The following is a 19,477-nucleotide window of genomic DNA, read 5'->3' on the forward strand; positions in this document are numbered from 1 at the left end:
TAGTATTTTATTTCAATTATTAAACTGTTTTTCTCTCAACCCACGAGTTTTCTCACTTTTACTCTTCCGATTCTCTCCCCCATCCCACTGCGGGGGGGTGGGGAGTGAGCGAGCGGCTGTGTGGTGCTCAGTTGCCAACTGAGGTTTAACCACGACACTGTTTTAAATAATGCACTTTGCATTCAAATTTGGTAATTAAACTCATGTATTTCAAGCCATGTTAGAAACATGCTGTGGAAGATGGTGGTTTAATCTAGATGTTAGATGTCCATACTATAGCCTGAAGTAATAATTTAAGCTATCATACTTTTCAAATTCTGATTGGCAAGTCAGTTTGGGTATTTGTGTCAAATATAATGGCATTTTGTGCTTATACAGGATTACTGAACTTGACTAAAATTGGCACTTGGGCTTCAGGAATAGGATAATATTGGAGTCTGCTAATAGTGCATAATCACCACATTCCTAGTTGTAAATGTTCTGTGTCTGAAAGATTTTTCTAACATTTGCTTAAAATTACTTTGCATCAATGTGACTTTGTTTAAGTACGGTTTATTTTGCTTATCATTTTTTTGCCATAATTCATCATTTTGGTAAAGTCTTTATTGTCCTGCTATTGAAAAATGTTATGATGTACAATTTTTAGGTTGTGAATGTGGATATGCCTATTACAGATGATTCGGAGCTTCAGAAATACTCCAAGGTATGACTTAACATGATGGTTTCCTTCATGGTATATGTTGGCAGAGTAATCCCCGGAGGGCATGACATAATTCCAGATTTATGTGTTTCAGAAATTTAGTGGCTTTGTGGCTCTATCTTACTTTTCCAAAAAAAGGCTGCCAATATTCTGCTTATCTTCTGGACTGGTCCAATACCTTTTCGTAGCATGGGCAAATGAACCTTTTAACACACACACACACCCCCAATCAAAAAACAAAACAAAACTCAAACCATGCATATAAGCCTCAAATGTTGGGGTACTTAATTGCATTGAAATTCAGTTGTTGAAAGCCACTACAGAATGGAGCAGAGGTTGAAACTCTGCTGAACAATGTCGTCGTCCTGCAGAGGAGTTTGCCATAGTGATCCTGGCTCAGGGAGAGGGAGGTCCATTTAATTGAAATGGTCAGAGCTGAAATTAATTTCAGTCTCCCGAGAATTTCGAGAGATTTTCAAGATATGTATGTTAATATTGTGCAAAAGAGGCTTGTGGAGGTGATGCATTTATATACTTGTGGGAATTTCTCAGTGAAGAAAGGCCATAAATTCACAATCAGACATGGATGTGAGGGAATGTTGAGGATCAATGGATTGCTCCTTTTACTTGAATATCCAGAGTTAATTGGGAACCAGAAGGACAGTCAGTGTTTCAACTTAAGTAATAAAAAGTCAGAAAATGGCCAAGCTGAAGGAGAAGACACTGGTGATTGCCTCTTCTCCCCAAGTTGCCATGATTTCTGCTGTCTTGTCTGGATAATGTATCAGTTTTATGCTAGTCTTCCTAATATTAGCAGACCTAAGACACTAATGGTTGGAGGCTCCCTAGAGAAAAATTCCAAATTAAGGAGGCCCACTGGGAAAAGGCTAACAAAAAAATCAGTGATTTCACCTTGCAGAAACAAGGATGCCAGTATTATTAGCTATTTGCAGAGGATGCTTCATGGATATTTTTCCTACCTCAAAGTAGCGTAGCTCCTAAAGGAGTAAGACAGCTGATCTTGTGATGAGTTTTTATGGTGATTATGGAATTTCTTTCAGTTTTGTTGAAAACTCACCTTTTGGGTAGGATAGACTTTAGGTGGTACTTTTCTCTGCATTTTTTCCAATATGGTAGCCTTATTTAAGAATACAGTTCAAATTGCCTTTTCCCCCAAATGGCAGATTGGTTGTTTTTATTTGTGCAGTTTGTATAGAGAAATTATGGACACTTGTGCTGTAATGCGGATGATGTCAGTATGAAGACTTCATCATCTTACTGTGTGCTTAATTTAATTTGGTGAGCTACTGAATCCTAAATATGTTTATATTGTGGTAGATAAAGATATATACATTCTCAGCCATACTTAATCTGTCGGCAGCTATTACCCATCCACACTTTGAGATTAGGAGTTGAGCTTGACACGTTTGATGGACATCATTATATATCATCAATTGCTTCAGATGGTCCAGCTGCAACACTTGGTCTTCTGCAACTGGAGGATGAACTTCTGGAGGTAAAAACCAAAACAACCCCCACCCCAAAAATACAACCGATATATTTCCTATTTGCTTAGCCTTCTTAAAAATGCTTGTATTAAATTCTAGTTTGGCTGCTGTGTGTGTAATAGTAGTATTCAAGAGTTGGTTGTGGAAGCAGTTAGAGTAGTGCTTTGGAAGCCACATTCATTTTCTTCACTGTTTCATTCCTCCTTTATGGACAAAATGTCATATTCTTGTGACCTCTTAGTGACTTTGTGGGTTTTTTTCCTGAAATGTTTTAACATGAGTATCAAGAGTTATAAGGGTAGAGATAACAGTTGAATGTATTTGTATCTGTAGACCTTTAGCTCGGTCTTTTGAGCAATTTGGCATCAGCTTTTGTGGTGGATGATCTTTCTTAATATTTGTCACTCCTAAAAAATTTACAACAGTCTCAGGAATAGTGGTTCCTGTTACGCATTATAACTTGCTTGTTGAGTGTTGAAAGACATTAGTGTGTATGAGCTAGTACATCAGTTTGTTTAAATATGTATAAAGAGGTATTGGGGCAGCTTTGAAGTTATCAGAATCAGACCAGACCTATTTGCTCAGGAAAAATATTTATTTGATAGTATTAAAACAATACCTATTTTGTGTGTGTGTGTGTATATCTATCAGTATCTCAGCCTGCAAGTGAAAAAACATTAATTTCCTATTGAATACCTGCTCTTTGTGGAATATTTTGAATTTGAACCTTTTTTTTAGTGGATGCCAAGAACATTTAATTGACATCAATGGGAACAAAATTAGGCCTTCTGAAAGATTAATTTGTTAGGTGTACAGTGCTCTTGCTTTTACTTGTTGTTCACCCTTTAACATCAAAAATTCATACTGATATCACTAAGACCTAAACCATTTTCTTCAGTTATTGCTTAATGGAGGAAATCTTGATTCCTAAAGGAAGGGATTAATGGAATGCTGGAAGTGTTGTTTAAATTCCTTGGCCACTAAACAAAAATTTATATACAAAAAGCAATAATGCAGTGCTGTAGAGTAACTTAGGAAACTTTAATTGTATATATTTAACAGTTTTACTTATTACTGTGTACTTACAATTAAGTTCACAGATATGTCCAGACCTACTAAGCATAAATTTTATTCTACTCTGTAGCTGGAAAAAAAACCCAACACAATAAAAATGTGCTTCAGGGCTAAAGCTATATATGCCAGGTTTAGCCCAGAGTATGTTTTTGCAGCCAAGTTATAAATTCCCTTAAGTAGGGGCTTGCAATGGAAAAAGTGACAGCCCCATTCCCCAAACAAGCAGCTCTACCTGGGCCTGCTACAGTTGGGATTAAAATGTGATCAGCAAGGAATTTTTTTTAATATATAGTGAGGTTGAATGTTGATTATTTTTAATGATGTGTTTGAATTATGATAGAAAGCATGGTAATTTTTTTTTTAATTTTTTTTTTTCCCTCCCCTAATTTTAGCTAATTTCATTGTGTTCTTTTTTAGGAGTAGATTGCTTCCTTGTGTCCTTCTAGTTTTGTTAAAAAATTTCACTCGCTCCTACTTGATGGCACAACTAATTAGAGTGGTGTGGTAAATGAATGGGGTGTTGGGCACCTTGCGTGTTGCGAGGCTGATTTCTGGCAGCTGCAAAAGGAGAAATGGGAGTCCCCAAGTCTGCTTGGGAGTGCGCGGTAGCTCTTCTTCATCAATCACAGTACGCTGAGAAGTGCTGGTAACTTTCCACCACATTGCCGCTCTCAATGCATTAAAAAGTCCTTATGCGTAGATACTTCTGCTTAAATAATTAACTAATGGATTAGCCTGATAGCTCAGCAGTTGCTGTAATTCTTACAGAAAAAAAACATAGCAGTTTGTCTTACCGCGTTGGAGGCCAGTTACACCACTCTGAATTTTTCTCCTTGGCTGGGTTATAGTGTGAGAGCAACTCTGTGTTTCCCAGCAATATAAGCTATATTTACACTGTAAAAAGCACAAAGGAGAAAGTGGGAAAAAATAGAGGTGATCAGGAAGAAAATGGTGGCTAAAGTGAGATTGCTGTGTAGTCTTGCACAAGATTGGGTCCCTCTAAAGAACAAGGAGATCTGGGAAGTATATGGCAAGGCTCTGCCTCAAGTACACATGTACAGAGGTATGTACATGTATGTTGTATATTTACGTGCTGCATTTTCTAGGATCACATGTGGGTTCATCTACATTAGCATTGCAGTTTGGGTATGGAGTGAAGTATTGAAGAGAATCTTCAATTATCCCCGCTTACTGTGCTTTGGTTCATGTTGTGGAGTGGACTTGGATGATGTGTACCGGATTCCTAAACCAGTCGCTGGTTGCACTCCAGCGACTTTTCACATTTGGTCATGAGAGCAGACTTGAGGTAGCCTGAAACAAATCTCTGAAACACAAGAGGTGTCGGGATTGAGTCCATAACACTAATTGGGTTAAACCCTTGCTCTTTTGGGGCTGCACTGCTTGTCAACATAGATGATGTTCACATCTATGACACCTACTGATGTTCTGCTTTCCTCATATTTAAGGATACTGCTATGGTGCAAATAGATGTACCCTCATGATATTGTAGGTTATAAAATACGTAAAAGAGGATGAATCACTGTAGTTTTATTTTCCTGAGGAAGTACCACTGCAGTATCCCATTTTTAAAGCAGCTTTATTATCTATCTATCTATCTTCTTTTTTTTTTTTTCTTTTTTTTCTTTTTTTTAAGTCTGTGGTTTAAAACATCCGTTAACAATGGCCTTATGGTCTTCTGTTGTCACTCAGGATCGAAAGCTTATGGGATGGTAAGCTTTGACCCTTGTCAGGGTTTTCTGATTAATTGCTTACTGTAATTGGTTTCTTTTTTACTATATAAACATACTTGCATGTTTTTTGTAGGATCTATTTTAGTTTCAACCATTTTGTTCATTTTAAACAACTGACAAAGTAGTGCTAGTTCTGACTTCAAGTCTTTGATTAGAGTTCAAAATCTGTGTTCAAAATCTGTGTTTTCTTAAAATATTTTGGAAAATTAATTTTTTATCTTTTTAAATTCAAACACATAAGCCTAATGCTATAAAAAAAATCCCCAACAAAGAAACAGGTGAGAATAAAATAACAATGCTAGGAAAGATTTAGGCTAGAAAAAGTAGTGAGCAGAAAACAAGTTAGAGGAAGCTGAAGAGAGCAGAGACATGATGTAGCAGTCAGTAGTCACAAGATCTTGCAGATGCAGTTTAAGTCTTACAGTAATGCATGTATACTTCAGAAGCATACGTTAATAAAACTATGCAAGCTTTGCCAGAATCCCTAGGTAAAATTACTTTTGCATGCAACTGGGGAAAGACATGTACGCAGAAAAATTAATGAAATAATCTGGTTGATATCCTTTTAATTATCTTAGTGTGGATGTGTGTTTCCCCTTCTGTGTAGGTAAATGGAGTTCAGCTATACGGAAAATCACGCCGTGAGGCAATCACTTTTCTAAAAGAAGTGCCTCCACCATTTACACTGGTTTGCTGTCGGCAACTTTTTGATGATGGCAGCGAGTCTCTTGTGGATGAACCCACCGTGGGAGTTTCCCCTCCAGAACAAAAGGTAGACTTCTCATGTCATTCAGTTGTGTAAAAGGACAGTAACTTTTTGAAAAAGTGCATATATTTCTGAGAAAGTGATTTAGCTTTCTAAAGACAGTGTTTCTGTTTTCCTTTTGCTGTTTGATCCAGACCACTTTTCAGTCTTAAATAACATTTCCTAAAATATATAATTATATGAGGCAGTTTTGTATTAAATTGTCATATAAAGCTGCCTTTGCCATTCACTTTGGGCTCATAAGGGACAGCTGGTGTTTCAGTGAAAGATAGTTCATCTTTGCAACACTGGTACTTTTACTACAGTTTATACAGGTTGGTCAGAAGAAACTTCATTGTACTATAAATACAAGGTAGGTAAATCACCGAGCTAGCATGCTGACTATGTACATCCCATTCATCATTCTTACACTTAATAGGTGAGTGAGAGCTCTGAATTATACTAAATCACATCCTTGCCACCATTAGCTGATTACTTCCATGTTCTGAGTAGGTTTTTATAGAACTGGAAAAAAAAAGAAACTTAATGTTTCTTTCCATTGCAGAAGCTTTAAAGTCTCAAACTAAAGCTTGACACTTGTAATGGTTGTTCCTATTTATAAAAAGTATTTACACCTTGACTTCTCATTTTTTCTGATATTTTCTGATCTAATTTCCTCTAAGGTGGAGAGTTAAACAAGTAATATGGATGTTTCATGGAAGAATAAGGTGTACAATATTACGCCTTTTTGTAAAAGGCCCTTTCTGTTGCAATAGAACTTGTTCCACTGTGTTCTTTTGATGTTGCATTTTACTGAACATTTTCCATGTACATCCTGTCAGTTGGACATCTTTGCCATAAGCTGATATTGAGTGAACAGAGGTTGCCTTCTCCTTAGAGCAATCTCACAATATTTCTGCTTTCTTTTGTCAAAAGTATCAAGAAAGAGTGTGTGGAAGAAATATTTCTTCCTTTTGCCTCATGGCAGTGCTCTGTGTAATAGGCATATTTGTCCAAAGAAATAAAGTTAAATCAGTTTGAAGTTAATGGTACAAGACTTCAACATTTTTCTTGGGACATCATACATTGATATTTTGTAAAGATTGTATTGATAAAATAGCAGTAATGTTAAAACACGTATTTTAAGTTAGACAACAAAAGATGGCTTTTTGGAAGATGTATTTATGAAGCTGTCCTTACCCAACAAAATTGGGTAACTATACCTCTTTTATCCCTTAGCACAAAAATTGTGAAGGAAACTGCTTTTTCAAAGTAGATACTATTTGTATAGTTACAATATAAGAATTTTTTCTTCACATATTTAATGACACAAGTATCAGATGTGCTTGATTGCCTGGTCTTTCTATTAGCTGTTTGTGGTTAAATCTTTTATGCTAAGATATTTATTTTTCCTTTATGCATCTAATGGGACAGCTGAAGTTCATCAACATGTAACAGGTTAGTAATATTATAACAACTAATTTGACTAATACATGGGTATTTGTATGCCAGGTTGGGCTCCGATGCTCAAAACATGTAGGCATGGTCCCAGGGAAGTATCCAAGGCAGCAAGCTGGAGAAAACTGGATGCATAATGTTCAATGAAGCTGTAATTCCATAAAAGGTCATATTTTAGGGCATGTATGAGCCATTAGTAATCAAAATATTGGAGGAATAGTGTTTGTAAAGAACTGAAAGAATATCATTTGAACTTTTATTATTAGAGCTTTTATTTTTCAGGTGAAACCCGAGGAAGACATTAATCCTGAGGAGGAAGAAGGGGAACTAGCATTATGGTCTCCTGATGTGAAGGTTATTGAACTGGAGAAAGACAGAAATGGTTTAGGATTCAGCATTTTAGACTATCAGGTATACTTTTCTGTATAACTAAATACTAAAAATCCCTTAAAATATTTTGTGAGGTTGATTACTGGGTAATCGACTTGGCACTTGGGCCTAGAAACTGTGGTAGGGAAAAGTAATTTATTTTGAGGCCAACTCTATAAAGTATAGTGTAGAGCTTGTTCTAAACCAGTCTGATTATCGGACGTGATAAAGTGCAAAATCGTTAATCAAACTCCACCTCATAACTCTGAGTTTAATGCCTAAATGTTGGGGGGAGGTTGGTTTTTGTTTTATTTTGTTTTAGCTTGGAATGACTTATCAACTATGAGAGTGGCAAGCAAACTTAGGTACTGCAACATCATTTCCTATGTACCAAATTTAATGGGTCTTTTGCTTTTTCTCCCCTCACTGCCCCAAATCACCTTTCATTTATAAATGGAGTATAGACCCATGCTGGTCTGCGATCTGTGGTCCCACTCAAGTCATGGAAAGATTCACTCAGGCTTTGAATAGAGCCATGAAAAGTAGAGTTTGCAGAGGTAGCTTTATCAGGACTGTCCTTCACATTCAAAAGGGAACATCAGGGCTGACAGGTGAATCATTGTTGCAAACTCAAGTTTCTGTAAACACAAATTTGCTTTAATACATTAATTTATTAGTATAAGAATAGAGATTGAAGGACCTCGTTAATAATTTTTCAGTTACGCTTCTCTGCTTAAACTATTAAACCAGTATGCCAGAGATACGAGTAGAATTTTCAGGGCAGGGGGTGAGTTGACTTTCAGAAGTCATTCATAGCTTAAAACTTGATTTCTCCAAGAAGGACCATTTTGGGGAAGATTATATACTTAGTTGTTAAACTCTTTAGAAATCAACAGACAAGTCTTTAATTGGGGGACAATTCTGCTAAAATTAATGAATCCTTCTTTCAAAAAGATTGGCTTCAATTAAATATATAGAAACTCTCAAAATCTGTAGTCAGAATGAAATGTTCTTCATGTTTCTAGTCAATGTGATATATTTTTAAACCTCTAGCCATCATATTTATAAGGAAATAAAATAGCTGGATCGCTCTTCATAATAATATACACATCACATCTGAATACCGCCTAAACGTTGTAGTTTAATAAAATGTGTTCAGCTGTTGTGCATAAATGTCAAGTGATATAAAATTCACTTTTTGATACAATAAGGCATGAATTGGGAATGAATTAGAATAAAAAATATTTCAAGTATTATGTAAAACCATTAATTCTATATTTTACCAGTGTGATTTAAGATTACTGAAAATAGATCCTGTTAGTCATTTTCGCTGACACATGTTGTGTTGAAGTGCCAGCTTTACTGTAGAGTTGCTAGGAATCTTTACAGAGCAGTAATACACAGATTTGAGAAACTCTCAATCTGTAGTCAGAATGAAATGTTCTTCATGTTTCTAGTCAATGTGATATATTTTTAAACCTCTAGCCATCATATTTATAAGGAAATAAAATAGCTGGATCGCTCTTCATAATAATATACACATCACATCTGAATACCGCCTAAACGTTGTAGTTTAATAAAATGTGTTCAGCTGTTGTGCATAAATGTCAAGTGATATAAAATTCACTTTTTGATACAATAAGGCATGAATTGGGAATGAATTAGAATAAAAAATATTTCAAGTATTATGTAAAACCATTAATTCTATATTTTACCAGTGTGATTTAAGATTACTGAAAATAGATCCTGTTAGTCATTTTCGCTGACACATGTTGTGTTGAAGTGCCAGCTTTACTGTAGAGTTGCTAGGAATCTTTACAGAGCAGTAATACACAGATTTGCTTTTAAGTTCTCATATAATCAGAATTAATGAAGGCTTTAATAACAGGCTTTTTATTTACTTATTCGCAGATGCAAATACATGAGCAATGTTGTGGTACTTTCAGCTAAATTTAAATACATTCTAATCAATTCTAAATGAGTGGTAAACCACTTAATCTCAGATCTTTATAATTTCAAGATATTTATGTATAAAGTATGCTCTTTTGTTTGGGATGTGCCTCTTAGATCTTTTACACTTTTCATCATCTGCAGATTAATTTTTATATAGAGATATCTGTGATTTTGTGTGTGTTTATGTAAATACATCCATCACATTCTTGAGTGCAGGGCAAAGAAAATACATAATTGTCCATGCTAGATTGGAGGCGGGGAAAAAAAAGTACGTGGTTCCTGGGAGGCTGTTCAGAATTCTTAAAGCAGATTTGCTGAGAAGCACAAAATTACAGTGAAGTGTTTAATTGTGGCTTAAAGGACCTGGAGACCTAACTCTCTTTTCTATATTTCTTTTTGCAATGTTACCCTTCTTTAAAAAAGGAAAGGGTTTTTTTTAGGCACATACTCTTTGTTTTGCAAGAAAAGATTCAAGCCTTATTAATGGCAAATGACACTACTTGCACTATATATCCACTGTTGATTTTGCTCTTTTTAAGTAATCATAGGATTACTTTTTTTTTTTCTTTTTAGATTTTTTTTTTTTTTAAATGGAGATGGGTATTCACATGGCCTACGTTCATGGATCAGTGCATCAGTGAGAGACCAACCTTTCTAGGCTCCCATTAGTGTTGATGGAGGTAGGGTGGGGAGGAAAATACTTTTTAAGAGGTGATTTTGAGCAGAAGGCCTATTCGTGGTGCTCATAATTACACGCATAAGGACTGACATTCTCTATCCATTATAGAAGTTTAAGGAAACTTTGGTGTTACGTACCCAACTTGGAGGTGATGTGACTGTATTCTGGGTTTTTAATATCAAATTATTTCTGTAGCTGTTGGTTGAAATGGCATTTCAGAAATATCGGTAGGACTTCAGAAAGATCAGTAGGAATAGTGAAGTAACATTACAGGAAAAAAACGATGATGCACTATTATTCCATCTTACTTTCCCCCCACATCAAGCTATGATAACATCTTTGAAATGCTGCTGCAGTACCAGTGTATACCAGCCCATTTCAGTTGCTTCTTGTGAGAGACTGGTGAGTGTTATCTGCGGTATTTAAGAACCCCTGAAATCCTGCTCATGCAGACGTGTTCATTTATGACAGTGAGCGATGCCAGATGCACTGCAGAAATGGAAGAATGCTAAGCAATTAGAGACCAGGCTGCTTACGGTGCTGTGGAAGTTTGTTCCTACTACTTTCCATTCATGTTTGGTATTTGTTTTGAAGTGTGAGGCTTTTTACCTTTCCATCTTAATTTTGATTATAGAGTTAGATGTGGTGCTGAATGCTCTCATGGTATGTAACTTATAGTATTTGTCATTTTGTTTTCTCAAAACTGACTACATACTTGCCGAAAAGGATATTGTGCCTCAGTTGTCTAAAATGCTGTGCTTCCCAAGTCACACTCTGAAAAACAGTATTAATAAAAACTCTTTGTGAGGTAGAATAGGAATCTGAGTATGTAGAAAACTGAAGGCTGAGATTGAGAAATTATTACTCTGGTATATTAATTTTTAATGGGCTGTCTTTCTAATAATGTTTCATCTATCAAATAAATGATAAGCATATCCCAAGTGACTTGCAGGATATTCCCAGAAATGTACAAGCATAATTCCAATGCCTATATATTTTAATGAACTAATTACAAATTAATTATACCAATTATGCATAATCAATAGTATTTCTCCTTCGTCCTGTGTTTTCTTTTGTTTGTCTTTAGGGATTTAAATGCTTAAAACAGAGCCGCTGCCTTTTTTTAATAAGGTCCTCTTGGAAGGCCTGTACACGTTCCTAAAACTTTGGGATACCATTATAGAAATAGAGTAGACTTACTCTCTTTGCTTTAACAGGCCTGTATCTATATAGGATACTGTTCAGCTTCCCATGATCACTGTGTATAAAAAAAATCTTTTTTCCCCTTCGCTGAATGTCCTAATTTGCAATTATGTGGTCGGAAATCTAAACTCTCTGAGACTGCTGCTCTGCTAGCAAGGTCAATACTTGGCAAGAGGGGAGGTGGATGGGGAGGCTGATACTGTGTATTCTTGAAATGATCGGTTTCACCGGATTTTTGTTCTCCCGGTGTGATGGCTTATTTAAATAAGAAACATTGAAGAGGTCTTAAAATGAAATCTTCTGTGTATTTTTTTATTGTCACCACTGTGTTGGGATCTTGTCAAAGCTCTTAGGCTAAGCATTGCTTTTTCTTGATAATGCTTAGATGAAAAGCCTGCAGAAGGAGAGGCAGCAGCAGCCATGCTGATAGGCTCTGCGTGCGGCATGCTTTCTTCAGCTGATAACGCATTGGGTTCAGCAGAGACCTGAGGAGCAGTGTTGCATTGCTGGTGATTCTATCTTGAACAGGGACCCTGCCCCCCTTTTGGCCATTAAAAAGGTGTGCTGTTCAGTCTTTTGGCCAACTTCTCCGTGAAGTAATATACTCTACCTCCCTTAATTTCCTTGTAATTTCACTTGGAGAAGTTGCTTTCTTTTTCACCTCTTAACTAACTTTTATGTAGTGTTGCTGGCACAGTTAGCGGCAAGTATGTTTTGATGGTGAATGAGGGACCCAGTACACTGTTTGTAGAGTGCTTTGGGATCATCTGTGATGCAAGGGGCTACGTTAAGCGTATTTATTGTTCTTTGTCAATAGACGTGAAAGTATCTAGCTTAACAGTAACTTCACCTAGCCTGAAGCTAAACCTCCTGGCCAGCAAGTCAAGAGCTAAACCATTGTTATTGGGACCAATCCTTTTTCTTAGAAAGAAATTAAAACGGAAGAGGGCATGGTATGTCACCAGGTTAAAATAGAGGACAAATGCTGTATAAAAATGAGAGCGATCCCAAGGCATTAGAGCAAGAGGAAAGAAAAATCACACAAGATGAAGACTTCTAGAGAAAAAGAAGAGATCGCAATAGTATAAAAGGTACTTTGAGTGGCCCTGAAACAGTGTTTACCAAAGACTTGATGCATGCAGACCAACAGATTCTGTCAGTAATGTTTTACAGAAATATTGGAAAAAAACACAGGTAACTGAATTGCAGATTTCTTGAGGCAGTATTGACCAGAAGGTAACTTGAATGGTCTGATGAGCTTTTATCAAATTAAACAAAAAGCGGAATGGACTTTATGTGGAGCTTAATTTACTGTGCTTTGAAGTCAGAGTATTTTAAAGCAGCTGTTTTAAAGTGCGTGAAACTGGATGGGGCGAGGGTTGGAATAGAGAGGGTTGACATTTTACATAGCTCTTAGGAATGCCTGTGAGATGCCGTTTCTCTCCCTCTCTGCTTGAAAGGTAAGTCCCCAGACTCTGGGTGCTTTTGCATAGTAGCCGGCTGCCCTATAGACCTGTGGAGCTGTAGGAGCTCATGGGCTCACCTGCTCCAAGTGGTCCTTGCCAATGTGAGTGTAGATATCTACCCATCCACGGAAGCAGTAACAGGCATATCAGCACTGTATGAGCTTTATGTTACCCAGACTTGAAACAGCACAAAGTGTGCCAGCCTTCATCAGCCTGGGTCAGTGCTTAAGGGGTTCTTACTGTAGTCTAGCAATTGAGACTCCACAGCTGCCTTATTCCTGGACTTATCTTCCTTATAATTAGCAGTTTCTTCTTACTGTTGAACTGAAGTCTCTTTTTGCTGCACATTCAGCAGGTTATGTTTTGTCCTTCTCCCAGGGAGCATGGGAAACAATTGTTTTCTTTTTTTATAACAAAATCACTGCGTAGTCATTCACGGCAGGAAGTGAAGCAATTTAAGTGTCTCCAAATATCTTTCCTCTTTTCTTTATGCTCCAAACAAACAGGCTCCAGATGTAGAGTTACAAAAAAAGCAAACTGACTACTTATTTGTAGAAGGTGGTATTCAACTAGATTATTTTTTTTTTCTTTTTTGGACTGTTCAACAGTGAGATGTGGGCTGGAATGCTTTGACATATTGCTGGCTAAATGTTTGCCCTCTTGTGATAATTTGAGCTTTGTCTGTTTTGTGATAAGTTTGTAATGAACAAAGAAGCATATTCACGTCCTTGTTAAGCACATTTTCACCTGATCATGTGATGGAAACCTGTGGCTTACTGGCAAAAGCTGCACAGCTATATTAAAAAGCAGTTTTACAATGGCTATCAGCTTGGTACTGGGAAAACTGATAAAGGCAGCTTTTCTCCCATCTCTACAACCCATCCACATTCATTAACATCAAAGTTCTGTAAGCCTCAGTACCAACTGTGTTGGTACTCATCTCACGGAGGATTTGCTTCTCTCCCCCTATGGGAAAGTTCTGCATCCTTTAAATCATATTAAGCTGTTTCATTTGTAAAATAATTCTTAATAGTGTGTCATGAATTGAATTAAATGTAGCTTTTTGAAAAATTCTCTTGGAGTTCAGCTTAATACTACTTTTCAGGACTGAAGAGCTGGTGAATGCAATTGAGCACATTCCTGGTAGAGTTTCTAGGGTGTTCATGATTAGTGGTTTCCAAAACCTCACTGCAGCAGTACTAAAAGCATTGGGAGACCAGAAACCACTTTAATAAGAAATCAAAGAGACTGTGTATCTCAGCATGAGATACAGACAGATACACAGGAATAGCTTGCTGAGGTAGAGAAGCTGGAGAACTTGGATGTAGGAAGTCACGTTAGGGCTTGAGTATGCCCTGACGCTGGGTTTGGGGGGTGGGGGGGTCATCATTCTGACTCTTTAAGTGAAAAGTTAGGAAGGAATCTCATGTACAGAGCAGAGTGCCATATCCTAGAGGCAGCCCTCCTGTCTTTTCTGAGCTGCAACAGCCAGTGCTCTGGACAATACCTGAGTTTGCAGAGAAACTGGATCATTACTGAGAACATCTGTTTTTCTGTGGTTTGTCGCATATCCTTGAAATAAATGCTAAGCAGTATTATTATTAACCTTTAGAAATGTTTTCCCTATTCCCCCAAATTCTACAATCTGGTTGTTCTTTTTCATTTCCTGCTAGGAAGAATAGCTTTTAATAAAAACAAAAAACCCCAAACCAAAGAAATTCATTATTATTCCACAGATGTCTTCTGCCTGCAAGAGAAGGCAAGATTTTAAAGGGACAAAACTGTAGCTAGATTTTCTGTTAAACACTTGGCAAATCTCAGCAAGGGTAAGATAATGTAGATGAGACTAGAGGAAACTGTGCAGCTGAGTGCTGCTTATCTAAAAGCTGCGCTAGTCTTTCAGTGAGCATGTGGAGATGGTGGAGCAATAGGCGTGTAAAAGCTTAACCCAGGCAGCTCCAAATCTGTTGTTCTGAACCGATGCGATTTGAGATATATGTTGGTGCTGATGGATAAGCATGAGGAATTCTGAAAACTCATGGAAGTTAAAAGGTATTCTGTTTTCTTAATACCTCACCCTTCTGGAAGATGCTGCTCCCCAAATCCAAATAGTACTGTTGCACTTGGAGTTTTTCTGTCTGTTCTCACTGCGTTTTGCAGTAGCCTTAAAATTCTCTGCAACCTTTTTGCCTACCCTTCTGTCTTCTCCACCATCCTTACTGTTGCAAATCTTCTTTGGGCCAAGGCACTGTTTGCAGATCCTTGTTGCAAAAAAACGGCCTGTCCTGTCTCCCCACTTTTCTTTTGCAGCTTTTTCTGTAGCAAATCATCTGTAATTCATGTGTTTGCTGTTTATGATGCAAGCTCTCCATGCAGAGGAGAGCTCTGGTTTGTGTGAAAACACATACTGCACTTCCACAGACTGTTAACAGTGTTGAGGCCAGCACACCTAACTGGTGGAAGTGTCTGCTGGGCTGTCTTGGTGGATTTTTAGTGCGGGGATTATTTGAATCTGAAAGCTGATCAAACCCAGAATGTGTGTTAAGACAATTGAGTGTAAGTGATACCATTTATACTTTTTCCCTTGGCTCGTCAGTATTTTTTTCTTTATTCCCGCACATCTCTATCCCTTCTTTATCTCATCACACAGTGTCTTTCCTCCATTTCCTTATGAGTTCAGGGTTTTTTTCTTATCTTTGTGGCTTTTCCCTGTAGTCAGCATTCAGTGTGTTTTCTCTGGAGCTGGAAAGTCTGAAAGTATAAGATATTAAGAAAGTCTAATGAATGTAATCCCTGTGACTTTAGCTTTGTTGAGAGCAAATATGAAGCAGATGAAATCTTAGGTTGATTGAGAAGTTTGATAAATTAAAAGATAGTGACATGCTAGTCCACTGCACAGTGACACTTTAAAAACTACCATAGCCAGTGCCTATCTTTGATCTTTTTATTTGAGAATAGCAGTAGTGTGTAAGATCTTTTTCTTTTGATCTGAAGGCACTTTTGTCCCAACTATCTGCTGCATATTCCTCTTCCGCAGCAGATGAACGTTGACTGCGTAGTGCTTGCCAGCTCTGCCAGACCTACGCGGGTTTGAGTAATTGCTGGCCACCATGTTCGTTCTTGCTGTAGAAGACTGATACGATTTCAGATCGCAGATGATGAAAGCCTGGTGTGGGAAATCCATTGTGCCACCTACTCTTATTTTGCTGTTCTCTCTCCTCCTTTGGGTGTGGCTCTGTATGTTTTGTTTATGTTTTTTTCTTTCTCTGTGAATTCCTGTTCTTTGCTGACATTTCCCACAGCAGAAGGTTTGATTAACGCTGGCTGCACCCTAGAGCTTCTGAAATTCATTGCTTTATTCCCTCACTGCAGATCAATAAATACTTATATTTTATTTCCAGTGCTTGCCTCACATCACAGAAAAGTTCAGCGTTCCTCCTTGAATACCATTCTGTGTTTAAGTTTGTATTACTTCAGCACATCAGCCTGTAGTTTATTTTTTTGGTACAGCCAGAGGCTATACGTTGTGTAGTCTTCTTCCTAAGTAGCCCTGCTGACTGCAATCTAATATGAGTGGAAGAGGCAGAAACAAGTCTTAAAACGCTTTGAATTTCAGTCTGATTGCCCATGCAGTGGATCTAACAAAAACTAGTTGAGCACTTTCTCAGGGATGTTTTTTCAGGCTTTAGAGTACCTTTGGCAGTTCCTACGGCCAAGTCCTGTAAATATGTTGGAGTGAATGAACAGAAGGTTTGGACCTTTAGTCTCAATCCTAAATTGAGGCCACCTTAAGGAGGGAATTGGACCTCACTCTCAGCTGGCTTTTCCTCTCTTCTCCTTCTGTCGGGAAGTACTTAGTGCCTTTGAAAAGGCTGCAGGTTGTTTATCATCCTTGACTCTTGCATCAAATTGAAATTGTTGGTGTGTATGTGGAGGGGGGCTCTGCAAAGGGCATGGATGAGTATTTTGAGTAACTTCACAACACTGAGCATATAGGTAAATGAATTCATGCGCAGTTCTGCCTTTGTTCTACATAATAGTAAGATGAACATAAAATGCATTTGGTCCTTTTAATTGTTGAAGTGTGTATGTTCCTTGTACAGTATGCTACAGTGTTGTGTTTAAGAGTCTTTCAGCCTGGTATCTTATTCACTTGCAAACTGAAGAGTTTTAAATATGGATATGTATGTTAGACCTGGAAGTGGTCCCATGCAAAATGTAATGAAGCTGGGTTGCTCTGACCTCTGAGCTCTAACATGTGTTTGTTTTGGCGCTCTCGCAAAAACCTGCAGTATACAAATTGGCACTTGTAAAATTGTTCAGATAAATCAAAATTGGTACAGGGAAAAAAGTTTCAAACTGTTTCTTTTGGGATCCTTTGCCATGCTATTTTTGATGTCTGTTTTCAGAGGAGTGTTTTTGTGGCAGCAGGCAGTTTGTTGCTTGAAGAAAGCTAAAATATTCTAGGAAGTCAAGCTAGCTGAATTTAGATCTTAAGTGATGCCAAAACTAATATAGCCTGTAACTAAGTGAGAGTGACTTTGCACAGTAAATGTCAGTCACCCGCAGCTTTGTCTTACATTTTCATATAAGCCTTTAAAAAAGGAAAACACAAACAAAACTCCAGAAAACGTGGTGCTGCTTACATCCAATCGAGTTATAGCTACAGTCTACTGCATAGGACAGACTGCTTCTCATCCTCTGCGCATAGCGAGGGTTCTGCTGGTGCTGGGGGCTGGACAGATGGGGACGGACTTGCCGGAGCATGAAACGCCTCCGGTAGTGCAGGAGCTGGGCTGGCCTGGAGTGCCCTCTCTTGGCTGCTGCAGAAACCTCACATTTTGGTAAGGACGGTGGAAGAGTCAGTCAGTTGTTATCATTTTAATTTTCCAGTGTGATGGACACAGGTAAACTGTATTGCTTATATTTTCTAGATTTGCTTCCTGAGGACGTCTGATAGCTAACTGAGTGTGAATCTTTGGTGCCCATGGCAAGCTCGAATCCCACACTTGAAGCCACAATAAAGTTACGTGCTCCAGCAGCATTGCACGTAGGACTCTTGTTAACTTGGTGCTCCTGGGACTCTTAATGTTTTAGCAGAGCTCAAGTTTTTAAGAGACTTCATACTGCTCTGAATCCAGGGATCCCAGAGGCAGCAACTGCAGTGGCCCCTGCTTGACTCTCTGCACTGCTACATTAATCCAGAACAAATGAGGCTCCAAAAATAAGAAGAAAAATTTGACACCTGGACTCCAGGAAACATTTGTGGATTTTGATGAGGAGCAGTAGGGGGGAAGGGAAAACCTATGGTTCAACGTAGTTAAATATATGGTGTGCTAAGTATGAATAAATTGTGACTATTTTAAACAAGTTCATATACTCTGTGGCTGGCTCGAGCACAAAGGAAAAGACAACAGCTACAACATACTAATTCCTCAAAGGGTTACCTGGAGGCCAGCATCCTGGGCTGCTGCTGGTGCATGGCAGTGGTCAACTTTCATCATTTATACAAGTGGCAAACTTTCTTACATGTCATTCTTTTTTAAAAAAAGAATTTGTGTCAGTGCTTGTGAGTTAAGAGGTTTTGTCTCCTGACAGCCTTACTTTGCTGTCCGATTCCTTTCCTCATTGTTCATAAATGATTCATTTGTGTAAAGGAATCCTTCAGTAAACGGAAGTTAAAAGTTCCTCTTTAAATGTACCAAGCCCAGTTCATGCCCATTTTAAGATGACCAAATTGCATGGGGCTGTCCTGTGCACACTCCCTCTGCTGTAATGCAAAGTCATGTGGAAGGATAATAATTTCTTAAACCTGAAGTTGAGTCACTTCTGTATTCTATCCAAGTACCATTACAGCAACATCTTAGCTCTGGGTTTGGGGAGGGGGTTTCTTCCCAGCCTGTAAACTCCATCCAAGTAAATGAGCCTTTCACTTTAAAGCAGCGACTCAAATCCAGTCCTTACTGATAGTGACTAAAAATGACTATTATCTGGCTTAATGTGAGCCAGGTAAAATGAATCAAGAGCCTTAGGGGAGGTGTGCAGTCGCAGTTAGTGCTGGTTTTTTAACCTGAAATGGCTCTAGCTGGTCTGTTAACATGGAGGTGGCCCCGAAGTCCGTCAGGGCACTGTGGGAGTGAACTTGCCTTTTGCAGTTAGTATAGAAGGTAAGAATCTGTTTTTCAGCCTGCTGCTAGCAGTGCTTTCTTTGAAAAACAAGACAACAACCTACGCAGTCCAGTTGCACTCACTGTTTACAAGATGTGAATGTGAATTCAGTGTTTGCTGTCTTGTTTTAGCAGGTGTTGTTCTTTAGGGTACGTTTGGGTTTGAGTGTAAATCGTAAGGCAGGGTTTCCAAAAAACATTGTTCCTTTTGTTTTGGTGAGAAAAGCACGGTGCAATCCACCGTTGCAATCACCTTAATGTTAAATTATAGAGAATATGTATTAATGATTACACCTCGAAATTCAGTAGGTCTGTGTCTTCACATGCGGCTTTTGTTGCATTCCTCATGGCAATTGCATTGCGATTCACAGTTACTGGTAACAAACACTCAGGGTTTTACAGCA

The 19,477-nt window shown here is 38.0% G+C and overlaps 1 protein-coding gene across 1 annotated transcript in view; it reads left to right on the top strand.

The window, feature by feature from the left end:
• Nucleotides 1-19,477, top strand: part of PATJ (PATJ, crumbs cell polarity complex component) — a 155,416-nt gene that overhangs the window by 27,077 nt on the left and 108,862 nt on the right. Inside the window, exons 13-16 of the mRNA XM_019474145.1 lie at nucleotides 647-703; nucleotides 2,082-2,216; nucleotides 5,641-5,805; nucleotides 7,519-7,647. Of these exons, the coding sequence (XP_019329690.1) occupies nucleotides 647-703; nucleotides 2,082-2,216; nucleotides 5,641-5,805; nucleotides 7,519-7,647 (486 nt within the window). The remainder of the gene's footprint in view (nucleotides 1-646; nucleotides 704-2,081; nucleotides 2,217-5,640; nucleotides 5,806-7,518; nucleotides 7,648-19,477) is intronic.

The sequence above is a fragment of the Aptenodytes forsteri genome, unplaced genomic scaffold, assembly GCF_000699145.1.
Source record: "Aptenodytes forsteri isolate BGI_AS27 unplaced genomic scaffold, ASM69914v1 Scaffold119, whole genome shotgun sequence".
Classification (NCBI taxonomy): domain Eukaryota; kingdom Metazoa; phylum Chordata; class Aves; order Sphenisciformes; family Spheniscidae; genus Aptenodytes; species Aptenodytes forsteri.